Consider the following 12,987-nt stretch of genomic DNA (forward strand, 5'->3'; position numbering starts at 1 on the left):
TCCCCTACAATCCACTTGTTGCATGCCACAGTCTGATTGAGAAACAGTGCTGTGTTGCATAGAATAAGAGAAGACTTTTCAGATAGATGATTCTTTTGATTTTTGGTCAGTTCATGAGGCATCCAGTTATAGAGCTTTTTCACCTTTCCAATATCTTCAAATGGCGATTGACCTTAGAACAGTTGATGTCGAGTTCTTCAGCAACTTCTTGTACATTTGTAAGAGGATCAGTTTCAATTATGGCTCTCAATTGTCATTGTCAACTTTTGATGGCCGTCCACTATGCTCCTCATCTTCAAGGCTCTTGTCTCCTTTGCAAAACTTCTTGAATCATCTCTGCACTGTATGTCAGCGATTCCTGGGGCAAATGTGTTGCTGATGTTCCAAGTTGTCTTCACTGCTTTAAGGCCCATTTTGAACTCAAATAAGAAAATCACTTGAATTTGCTTTTTGTCTAATAGCATTTCCATATTCTAAAATAAATATAAAATAAACAGCAAGTAGTCATTAGCAAAAACCATAAAATGAGAAATGTGCAATTAAAATGATATATAGCATAACCACATTTATTTAGAATGTATTCCAATACCAAATGGCAAATTTCAATAATGCAAAAACCATAGTTATATTTGTACCAACCTGATACTTATGACCAGTTTCCCAGGTGGCGCTAGTGGTAAAGAATCCATCTGCCAATGCAGGAGATATGAGACGTGGGTTCAATCCCTGGGTCGGGAAGATCCACTGGAAGGGGCATGACAATGCACTCCAGTATTCTTGCCTGGAGAATCCCATGGACAGAGGAGCCTGGAGGTCTACAGTCCATAGGCTCACACAGAGTCGGGCATGACTGAAGCGGCTTAACACACACATAGTACAACACTTAGGAGCAGATTAATGTCACTACCTTTATTACTTGTCTTCCGCCTATTTTTATAAGCTTCTTGTTTCTTGCATTAACAGTTCTGTGATTGTGTCTGTGATGAAATTTAATGATGACTAGGCTGCTTGAAATTATTCATATAATAGTCAGCTCTATAACATCCATGACTGTAACCTTGTGACCCTAGACATGGGAAGGAGCAAAAAATGGAAACCATTTTCCGGAGCCGACAGACTAGTAGGACAGGCGGTCCAGAGGCTTTTGGCTGCTGTTTGCCAGGTCTGGGTGCGTAACAGCACAATGAGTGGTCTATCAACAGGCTTGTCTTCCTACCGGGGAATGAGCATTCCTAGCACCCTGGGACAAATCAGTCAAAATACGCCTCTGAAAATGGATAATAAGAGAGAAATGGAGGGGAATGTGTAGCAAAGAATGCTGCCCAAGCCCAGTTCTACAGGCATGAAGTCATTAGTTACTGCAGTCCCCTATGATTCACCATGAAAGGGGTTCAGTGCGAAGATCAGGATGAGGCATTTTGTGCTCTGAGAAAACTTGCAGAACCAGCTATCTGGTCAATATTTTCTGGCGAAATTTTTATGAACCCAGTTTCTCACATCTTCCCACACTTAGAAAAGCACTAAAACCATTAACTAAGATATCTCTTCCTCCTGCATGAAGTTACCTTCTTACCAAGCTGTGTGCTGGTTGCATGTCCCCCTCTCCCCAAGTCACACACACATTAAGGTCTCCAGTCTTACCTCCTCAGAACAGTTCTCAGAGCTTCCTGAGAGGCTGTCTCCCCAGTTACAATCATCAGGTTGGCTCGAATAAATTCTCAGTTTCTTTCTTAGATTGACTATTGATTAATTTTTTATCCACAAGAGCAACTACGCGCTGACTTCCACACGTCTCCTTGCTCAGCACGTTGAGAACAGGGCTCTTCAGTGAACCAGGTGCTAACACTCTGTCCTGGATTCCTGGTGCCACAAGCCCTGCAGAGGGGCCGAAACTCAGCTGCATCCCCCGCTTCCTGCACATCCCTGCTCCCCAGACAAGCCAACCCCCACTCCTCAGGCTGGGGCTCGGGCTCTCTCCTTCCTGGGCCCCCTCTCCCGTCTCCTCCACTAAGACACACCCTTCACCCTCCACTCAGAACTGGTGTCCTGCCTGCCCCCCGTCCTCCGCCCCTGCTCAGGACACCTGCCCTCCCCTCTGTGGACATGCCCCGCGGATGTGCTGATGGTCAGGTCATGGGTCTCCCTTTCTTCATCTGAGAGCTTCATAAGGATGGGCCGGGCCTTGCTCACCTGGGTCCTCAGCCTCTGGTCCAGGCTGACCCAGAGTAGGTGCCTTGTAAACATCTACTGAGCTGGAAGGGCCCACATGTGGCCGCAGTTCCTAATGTCCAGCCCGCCTCCCTGGGCCCCTCTACCTGGGTGAGCTCCCAGCCCCCAGCATGTGCCTGCACCTGCCCGGGGTTTTGGAAGGCCTGCTAGTTTGAGCTCAGGGTCCCTCTCACTTTTTGAACCCACCCCCCACCCCCATTGCATATCTGCCATTTTGTTCCCTGAGGGAAAATCCAGCGGCTTCTCTGTAAGTGAACATCTGGTTACATCTCTGAATGGCTTCCCACTGAGTCCCAGATGCTTAATGTGGTTCCCAAGGGTGGGATGGCCTTTCTTCGCCAGAGTCTGGGCTCTCTCTCTCTCACTTTCTCTCTCCCATAAACATTGCTCACTCCTCCCGTCCCTGGATTCTCCTGTGAGAATTACCCCTCCCCCAACAAAGCCCTCATTCAGGAGCCCCTCATTCCCTGAGGTGCATATTCCACACCACAAGCAGCTCTTAAGAGTTTGATCCAAATGTTAGAGAATCTAGCAGCACTCCACCTTCCCCAAAGGTTTAAATAGTTACCTTCTGAGGGTCCTGTGATGGGGGTCCCCAAACTCCTGAATCATAGCAGGAAAAGGGGACCATGAAGGTGACTGTGGGCATCACTGTCAGGACTCAGACTCCTTGGTCTGCCTCCAGAGAACTCTTGTCTATCTGGGGACCTCTGGCATTTGTGGGGAGGAACTATCTGGGGACCTCTGGCATTTGTGGGGAGGAACCACAAGGGGGAGCCCTAAGTATGAGCCCAGGATTCTGCTCACCCACACCTGAAGGGAAGGTAGTGCAGGAATCACCTGACTTACTTCTCCAAGGCTGCTTCCTACCCTGAGGTCCAGGGGTCCACTAATGTCCTGGAATAGGTTCTAGGAGTTCTACAAGAGCCCTGTAACTAAATGCAACATTTTCAACGTATGTGAATGCATATTCCTGGGACAATTATATAGTCAAAGGGATTTACACGCAGAAAACATTTTGCAGAAAACATTAAAGAGTCTCTGTGTGGTTCCTGAGTAACTCCAAAGAAGTAGGCTCTGCCAATGTCCCTAAACCAAACTGAGTAAGTGAGGGAGCATGGACTTGAGATCTCTCCAGATTGCCTGTCTGGGGCAGTGATCTTTCTTGGCATCAGGAGAAGCAGGTTCAGACAGATCTGGTACCCTCTCTGAGCATTTAACTTCCCCAGCTTGTCTCCTTCCCAAACCACAGCATCAGAGAATTCCTTAGTGGAGGAACCTCTTTAGAACTTTAGTTCATCTCTCTATATTATACCCCAGCCTGGGGCTCATCCATTATTTCCCAGAGAGAGCTCTGTACAGTATTCCTCAAAATGCAGTTTGTGAAATAGTACCCCTGGTCCACAATGAGATAAGCACACACAGTGAGTGAACATTTACAAACTTTTATAGTAATTTGACACTGTCCAAAGATCCATGGGTATAACCAGTGCCAGACAATGGGGCCTGGAATTTAAGTTTAGTGTTGGAGTTTGTGCTGACGGTCCAACTGCAGTGGCAGGACAGATATGACCCAGATGAAGGAGGCTGGGCCAGCGAATCAATGCACTGCTTCTTTCATTGAGAATGTCTTGCCAAACATAAAAAATTAACTTTGCAAAACTAAATAGCTGGCTTCAGTTCAGTTCAGTCATTCAGTAGTGTCCGACTCTTTGCGACCCCATGGACTGCAGCACGCCTCCCTGTCCATCACCAACTCCCAGAGCTTGCTCAAATTCACGCCCATCAAGTCAGTGATGCCATCCAACCATCTCATCTTCCGTTGTCCCCTTCTCCTCCTGCCTTCAACCTTTCCCAGCATCAGAGTCTTTGGCAAGGAGTCAGTTCTCCTCATCAGGTGGTCAAAGCCTTCAGCCTCAGCATCAATGAATATTCAGGAGTGATTTCCTTTAGGATTGACTGGTTTGATCTCCTTGCAGTCTTTTATTATGTGATAATATTCCAGCTAATTGTCTACAACTGTTTTTTTATACAAAGTTAAAATGTATTAAGGGGAAGGTCCTGTAAAAATATTCAAGCAATAGAACAAACTCCTGGAGATTCTGCAAGATAAGTTTGGTCCCAACTTTTTAAACATGTCAAATAGACAATCAGATTTGTTTATTTATCTTACATCATCAAATTTTTAATGACTTTAATACTTACCTTCTGTTAAAAGAAATACTATGTTTTTATTAGATTTTTTCATGTTATATCATTTTATTAAATTAGCCATTCTATGAATGTGTTAGATTTATCATCCAGAAACTTTACTTTTATCAATTTTAAGCAGTTACAGTATGCCAGTTTTATTTATTTATTATTGTTGTTTTTTAATTGTCAGGACCATGCAGCATGTGGGATCTCGTTGCTTGACCAGGGATTGGACCTGTGCCCTGTGCATTGGAGGTGCACAGTCTTAACCACTGCACCACCAGGGGGGTCCACTGAAACTTTATTTAAAATCCTGTCATTACCCGTCTCAAAAATCTCAAACTTCTTTTAAAAGATAAAACTCAAACTTCCCCTTGTGACAGTTTAGATCCTCTTCAGTTGGCATTGACTTGTGTTTTCTGCCTTATTGCTCACTGTTTCTTAAAAAATAATCAGTGCATTGGTTAAGGTGTGTAGTGATATCTCATTGAGGTTATACCTTGCATTTTCCTCACTATTAATGAGTTGGAGTATTTTTTTAATGTGTTTACCTACCATTTAGTTATCAGTCTTTATAAAATATTTCAGCCTATTTTTGCAACCAAGCTATGCCATTTGAACTACATGACTTATTTCTTATATGAACTCTCATTTTTCCAACGCAACTATCAGTTGACACAATTTATACACTTTTCCAAAAGAGCACAATTGGTGATTAGGTGAATTTAGTGCATCTAAATTATTTATCTCTTATATTAATTTTAATCTTTGTAAAACAGTAACCATTCTCATAGACCCAGACCCTGGAGGCAAGACTTAAATTTGTATAGAGGATAAAATACCAAATGAAAATTTTGTTGTTAGAATTCTATAATATATAAAGAAATATTTAAAAAGCTCCCATTTAAGTCAGTAAGATACACTAAAACTTCTTAGCAAGTTTGGCCCATTTTGGGGGGTTGTTTGCCTATTTATTATTAAGTTGCAAAATTTCTTTCTATATTCCAGATAACAGAAATTAAAAATATAAACCTTGTCATATTTTAAAAAGTTTCCAGAAAAGCTTGCCCCACTCTTGCTCTGGAGTATGGTGTTCACAAGGATCTCAGGTCATATCCTGGGTCCCCTAGTGTCTGAGACTCACAGCGGAGGATCCACTGATCTAGAGAAGGGTGGTCAGTAGAAACGCCCACAGGAGGCACAAGGGAAGAAAATGAGTAATGTGGATGGAGAGGACTAAGATCCTTGGAGACAATCAGCTCAACCTGTCAGGGGCGATGGAAAAGCAAGATGCCCTGTGCATGACATAGCTCATGTTTATAAGTAGGAAAAAAATCTACAGGTACACCATACCCACATGTGTGCATGTACGTACACACCTATCTATATATGATTTCAGAGTATGTGAAATGTGCTGAAGGCTGTATATGAGGTTGAGGACATGGATGCTCACTGGATGGAGGAGTGGACACCTCTGTGAGTAGGCAGGAAGCCTGGCCAAGCCCAAGAAGGGAAACTGGAACATGTGAGATAATCATAGACCTACTTTATGTCAATGACACAATAGAATAAGAAAAATATAGAAAACTAAACAGAGATGAGAATGGACAGCAATAAAGAGCATGTAACAGCTACTCAGCTCCAGCCACCCAGTATTATCTATCGCCAAGGGAACGCAACCTAGTGACACCAGATCTTTTGAGGCTTCTAAAGGAGGTAGAAATCTACATTTTCATGTGAAATTAAAGTGCTGTACAGCTACCAAACATACTGTTGTTGTTCAGTCACTAAGTCATGTCTAACTCTTTGTGACCCACGAACTGCAGCATGCCAGGCTTCCCTGTCCATCACAATTCCCCAGAATTTGCTCAAACTCATATCTATTGAGTCAGTGATGCCATCCAACCATCTCATCCTCTGTCATCCCCTTCTACTGCCCTCTAATATTTCCCAGCATCACAGTATTTTCCAGTGAGTTGGCTCTATGCATAGGATGGCCAAAGTATTGGAGCTTCAGCTTCAACATCAGCCCTTCCAATGGATATTCAGGTTGATTTCCTTTAAGATTGACTGTTTTGCTCTCCTTGCTGTCCAGGGGACTCTAAAGAGTTTTCTGCAGCACCACAGTTGGAAAGCATCAGTTCTTCAGTGCTCAGCTTTCTTTATGGTCCAACTCTCACATCTGTACATGACTACTGGAAAAGCCATAGCTTTGATATACAGACCTTTGTCAGCAAAGTAATGTCTCTGCTTTTTAATACACTGTCTAGCTTTGCCATAGCTTTCCTTCCAAGGAACAGGCGTCTTTTAATTTCATGACTGTGACATTAAATTGACACAAAGTTGTCATTTACTCTTAAGTATGAATCATAGGGTCATTTTCGTAGTAAGTTGGGAAAAATTCAAGGACAGTATGACCTTCCAGCCTCCCTCACCCCGGTGCCCCTCCCCACCCCGGCTGTGCCCACGGGGAGGCCCGCAGGCTCCAGGGCTCCCCTGGCAGCTGGGGCTCAAGGAGTTCTGGGAGTCCAGGGCGGTTCTCAGGTTTGCTCTGTTTCTCTTTCCAGCCTCAGCTTGTCCCAGGGTTTATTATCAGCAAAGGTGACCAGGCACCTGATGGCAGGAAGCTGAGGCTCAGGGTGCTGGCCCTTCAGCCCTGGGGGCCTCTCAGCAAATAGTCCCTTGGAAACAGGGCAGCTGTCCCTGAGGAGGTGGTGGTCTAGGAGGGGCCTCACTCCCCCCACACTGGACCCTGGAGGAGCCCCTGTGTGAGCAGGACTGCAGCCTTGGCTGGCGGGACTGCCTTGGGCAGGTGACCTGGGCAATTCCATGGTCTCCAGGGTCCCTGCCACTCTGGCCACATGTCCCTGCCACAGCCCTGAAACCCCTTTAGGCCCCTGTTCTCCTCTCTCAGCTCCAGTCCAGGTCCCTCCTCCATGGGGAAGGTTGGCTCCATGCCTGCATCCCTTCTGGGCCTGAAGACACCTACTGGGCTGCCTCAGGGCCACTGGGACCCTGGAACCCCACCAGTCATCTCCACTCTGCTGCCCCCACCCCTGCCCCAGTCCCCGATGAATCCTCAGGGCTGTCCCCTCCCAGGGGTCCATTCAGTGCCTCCTCTTTCATCTCCTACTGTTAAAATGGCCTGATCATCTGTCCATCCCCATCCCCTCCCTGGATGCCCTGAAAGGCTCCATGTCATGATCAGACACAGCATCCTTGTTCATTTCCAATCCTTTCTTCCCAACTTGGAAGCTGCTAACTGGGGGTTGGGGGTGGGGTTTGGGCTTCCCAGGTGACTAAGTGGTAAAGAACCCGCCTGCCAAGGCAGGAGACGCAGGTTTGATCCCTGGTTTGGGAAGATCGCCTGGAGAAGGAAATTGCAATCCACTCTGGTATTCTTGCCTGGGAAATGCCATGGACAGAGGAGTCTGGAGGGCTACAGTCCACGGGGCCAAAAAGAGTCAGATACGACTAAGCATAACACAGCTGAACCAGTCTCACAGGCCTAAAATCTTCACTCAGGTAGGACTAATCCTAGTCCCAGACTCACAGTGGGTTGGCAGCTTCAACCCAGAGATCGAACCCAGGTCTCCCACATTGCAGGCTGATTCTGTACCAGCTGAGCCACAAGAGAACCCCAAGAAGCAGATCTTCCCCACCCAGGAATTAAACTGGGGTCTCTTGCATGGTAGGCAGATTTTTTACCAACTGAGCTATCAGGGAAGCCCTTTAAAAACCAAACATTATGTTAATCTATTCTGCGGTTCCCCCATGATACTCTACATTGGAGTCATGCTGGGTTGAAGTCTCCCTTCTCCAATGGGAAAGAGTCACATGTGAAGGCAAAACTGGGGAGGAAATTCAGAACACTCACTACTTCCCATGTCATCCTGTTCCCACGGCCTTGCTCTCACCCCATGGCTCCTCCCTGTTCACCCCTGGAGTTGCCCTCCTCCAGGTGGGGGTGTGTCCCCTCAGACGGCAGCTCCTTCTAGTGATGCTGCGGGGAGGTGAGGCCAGGACACGTGTGTCTTCAGGTTGCTGTGGAAGGAGGCCGTGGCCCTGAAGGCGTGTCCGGGGTCCCAGAGCTCTAAACTTTTTCCCTTGGTTCCCACCCATGGGCCCTGGTGACATGTGGGCTGTAAAGCAAAGTGTTCAGGCTCCCAGCTTTGGCGTTTTTATCTGGGTTCTCACTCCTATCCATGGAACATTATTTGAGGCACTTGGTTCCCTGAGCCTAATTTTCTCTTTGTCAGATGATTAGGAAGACAATGTATTTATACAATCCCTGTTCTAAAAACTTTGAGGTCAGATTTGTTCTAGAGTCAGAATTTTTCAATTTCAGACAGGTGACATGGTGCATCTACTTTATAGGAGATAAAACCCTACTGGGGTCTGAAAGCACTTAGTAATCAAACACATTCCGTTCTGTGTGTGTGCTCAGTCATCTCTGACTCTGTAACCTCATGGACTGTAGCCCAACAGGCTCCTCCGACCATAGTATTCTCCAGGCAAGAATAGTGGAGTGGGTTGCCATTTCCTACTCCAGGGACTCTTCCCCACCCAGGGATCAACCCATGTCTCCTGCATCTCCTATGCTGGCAGGCGGATTCTTTACCATAGCTCCACCTGGGAAGACCCAGTGAAGTATGTTAGTGTTTTTGCAATTGAACTTTTGAACTTTTGCACTAAGTGAAATAAAGAAAGACCATAAATTATTTCATGTCTGTTCAGGCCAAATATTCTTATAAAATAAATTTTTAAAAACTTTTACAGTTTTCAGAGCCTTGGAGATTGGAGTTACAGATAAGGACAATTCTACCTTGTGTCTCTGATAGTAATGGCAAAAGCTGAAAGAGATAAGTAATGTTTATGGTCTGACGCCAGACCCAGCCCAGCTGTGAGATTGCGATAAGCCAAGTCTGACGAGACCAAGGGTGACTGATGGGTGGGGAGAACCATTCTGGAACAGCTGTGTGGTTACCCAGGTGTCTGAACCATTGGTTCAAACTCCACAGATGCTGAGCCTCAGCTGTCACAGGGTCCTGAGCCTTTTCTAGGCGTCTGACTTAATCCATTTCCAGAGCTGGATCTTTACCTGGTGAGTCCTTTGCAAGGACCACGGCCATTCCATTGACGGAGACCCACATGACCATCATGACATCCACATCATTGTCCTCAGGCTTGTACTCTGTGACCACCATGCGCTACTTCCTCCACTTCCTGCAGCTGCTCTCCACCTGTATGGCCTTCTTCCTGGTGACCAGGGAGAGCACCTGGAGTGTGGACATAAGTAACTGGTCCATGTTTGTCTGGTGCTTCTGCTTCTCCGTGACCCTGCTTACCCTCATAGTTGAATTATGTAGACTCCAGGATAAACTTCACTTCTCCTGGAACAGCTTTCTCATCACCTCTGCCTGCTACTGCGCCCTTTTCTGCCTCTCGGCCTCCATCATTTACCCCATCATCTACCTTCAGATTTTTCCCGATGGTTCCCCCCGACACCATGTTATTGCTGCCACTGCATTCTCCTGCATCGCTTCTGTGGTTTATGCCATTGAAGTGGTCTGGACCTGTGTCCGAACTGGTGAGTCCTCCTACTCTTTACTAGGCCTGCTCAAGAGGCTGGAGATCTTTGTGGCGTGTGTCATCTTCGCCTTCCTCAGCAACACCTACCCGTATGAGCACCAGCCAGCCCTGGTGTGGTGTGTGGCCGTGTACTGCGTCTGCTTCATACTGGGGGTCGTGGCTATATTGTGGCACCGGTGTGACTGTGACGAGAGTCTGCCCTACTCCTGTTTTGGGTTTGGGCAGTCTGTGCTCTCCGTCCTCCTCTACACCACTGCCCTGGTCCTCTGGCCTCTCTACCAGTTCAATGAGCAGTTCGGCGGGCAGCCCCAGCGGTCCAACGAGTTGAGTTGCATTGATAAGCTCACCTCCTACCTGTGCGTCTGGGACCAACGACTGGCTGTGGCCATCCTGACAGCCATCAACCTGCTGATCTACGTGGCGGACCTGGTGATCTTGACCGTGGTCAGTGACCGAGGCTCTACCCAGGGGCTTCGGATTCCCTCTTCTTACCGAGCTCTGATGCCCTCTTCCTGGCTCCCCTCTCTCCCTCCTCACATCCTTCCCCATTCATCTCACTCTCTTTTCTGTTTCCTTCCCTCCTTCTGCTCTGTCTCCTTCCTGTCTTGTGTGTTTGCCCACATTCTGTTTTACCTCTTTCTCTTGCTTTTCTTATCTTTCCTACATTTTCTGCTTTTTGGCCCTCTTTCAGTTATCCTTGGTTTTCTCATCTCCTGTGTCCTGACCAGGACATTTTCCTTCTTCTGATCTATTGTCATAGCCATGTGTTCCGGGAAACAAACTCACTCAGAAGGACAATGCAGATAGTGGAGTGAAGTTTATTACACCGGTGGGCCCAAGGCAGAGTCTCCTCTTAGTCAAGGACCTGGACCAGTTTTTGTGAAAACATTAAGTGTACATGCCCAAACCCACCTCCCCAAATTCCCTGAAACTAGTCTGAACAAAGGAAAAGAAAGATACAGTCAAAGATAACCCATGATTCATATGCCTTAGGCCTAGGTAGTTAACAGTGGACAATTACCAATAGGCCTGTGGTTATTTCCCAGTAAGCATAATAGAATTTATGATTCTATTGGGATACACAGATAATTAGGGTATTCTTTTAGGCGACGGAGAGTCTAAGTACGAGCCCTGGGGCTCTTCCATGGGATTGGAGTCTGGTTTTCCAGTTGGCATGTTGTTTCCATAGATATTGGGCATAGAGCTCAAAGTCCAGTCCGGCCCAGGATGGAGTCCTGCTTTCAAGATGGAGCATGTTCTGTCTGTTTCCTCCTTCACTATCAGGACCTGAGACTCCTTCCTTCTCTGCCTACCACCCCTCCCACCTCCTAAGGTGCTGACTCCACAGCACACAGCCCTCTGTGCAGCTGTTCACACCCTGGGCCTCTGGAGGAGCCTCGTTGCCAAAGTGTGTCTGTCGCCCTGATGGTGCCTTCGTTGCCGTGCGTGTGTTTGGTGTATGTGGAGGTAGCTGAGGATTTGACTCCCTTTCTCTCAGGATAGGGCCTTGTACAGTGCACTTCCCCTTTAAGTTAAAAGAAAAAACTCCAGAGGTCAACAGTTTTCAGTGAGTTACAAGCTTAAAGCAGAGACCTTGGATCCAGGGGCCCTGCCTGTTGCTCAGTCCCGCCTAAGATTGGCTCCAGAATTTTTGAGGGCTCACTAAAACCCTCTGCCTAGACCTCATCTTAAAGCTAGCAAGAGGTAGGTGGCTTCCATTCCAGCTACGCTAGGGGGAGTCAAAAATTGAACTGGAAAAGAACGGCAGTTTCTTGAAGGCAACCTATGAAGTATTTCAGAGGGGCAGGGATGTGACTCAGCGTCAGAGCTAAAAACTGCATATCCTGCCCCTGCAGGCAGAAGAACATGGATCCCGCCACTTAAAGAAAAATAGCCACTTAAAGCTGATGTTAGCTAGTATCAACTATAAAAAGTAGTCACAACCTAGAAGATGAGAGTTATGTTTTATTTGATGGAAGTTTTTTGGACTTCAAGCCTGGTAGCCAGCATCTCAAGTAACCCTGAGAGATATGTTTTGAGGAGGCGGGGTTGGGAGGTGGGCAGGAGTCAGGTTACATAGATGCTTGTAACAAGGAGCAGGTAGTCTAAACATCAAAGGATTATTGTTAATTAAGGAAAGCCAGATATCTCAAGTTAACAAATTTAACATTTTTCTGTGAGAAGATGCAAGAGTCTGAGCTTACTAAAATCATTCCTTTCATTTGCATCTCAGCTGTCGGAGCCAGCATCCAGAGATTTGATTACTCACATCCTTAGTTCCTTGTTCATGGTAGGGAGTGGCAGCAGCTTATGTTGCCAACTCAATAGCTGCTGGATAGCAGGCATTGTTGTTCCTGGGCTCAGAAATTCACGTTTAGAGGGCTGGAATCCCTGATGACTGTGACATCCTGTTTATTGATAAGACAGGAAATACTCCGTTTCACACTCAGTTCAGTTCAGTTCAGTTGCTCGGTCGTGTCCAACTCTTTGCAACCCCATGAACCACAGCATACCAGGCCTCCCTGTCCATCACCAACTCCCGGAGTCTACCCAAACCCATATCCATCGAGATGGTGATGCCATCCAACCATCTCATCCTCTGTTGTCCCCTTCTCCTCCTGCCCTCAATCTTTCCCACTATGAGGGTCTTTTCAAATGAGTCAGCTCTTCACATGAGGTGGCCAAAGTATTGGAGTTTCGGCTTCAGCATCAGTCCTTCCAATGAACACCCAGGACTGATCTCCTTTAGGATGGACTGTTTAGATCTCCTTGCAGTCCAAGGGACTCTCAAGAGTCTTCTCCAACACCACAGTTCAAAAGCATCAATTTTTTGGTGCTCAGCTTTCTTTATAGTCCAACTCTCACATCCATACATGACCACTGGAAAAACAATGACTAGACAGACCTTTGTTGGCAAAGTAATGTCTCTGCTCTTTAATATGCTGTCTAGGTTGGTCTTAACTTTCCTTCCAA

The 12,987-nt window shown here is 46.6% G+C and overlaps 1 protein-coding gene across 1 annotated transcript; it reads left to right on the top strand.

Annotated features, from left to right (window-relative positions):
- Positions 1-6,835: 6,835 nt before the first annotated feature.
- On the top strand, positions 6,836-11,440 carry LOC136147448 (myeloid-associated differentiation marker-like). The gene is made up of 3 exons (XM_065906873.1): positions 6,836-6,966; positions 9,510-10,458; positions 11,348-11,440. The coding sequence occupies exons 1-3, from the start codon at positions 6,836-6,838 to the stop codon at positions 11,438-11,440; spliced, it is 1,173 nt and encodes a 390-aa protein (XP_065762945.1).
- Positions 11,441-12,987: the final 1,547 nt, after the last annotated feature.

This window comes from Muntiacus reevesi, chromosome 15, assembly GCF_963930625.1.
Source record: "Muntiacus reevesi chromosome 15, mMunRee1.1, whole genome shotgun sequence".
Lineage (NCBI taxonomy): Eukaryota > Metazoa > Chordata > Mammalia > Artiodactyla > Cervidae > Muntiacus > Muntiacus reevesi.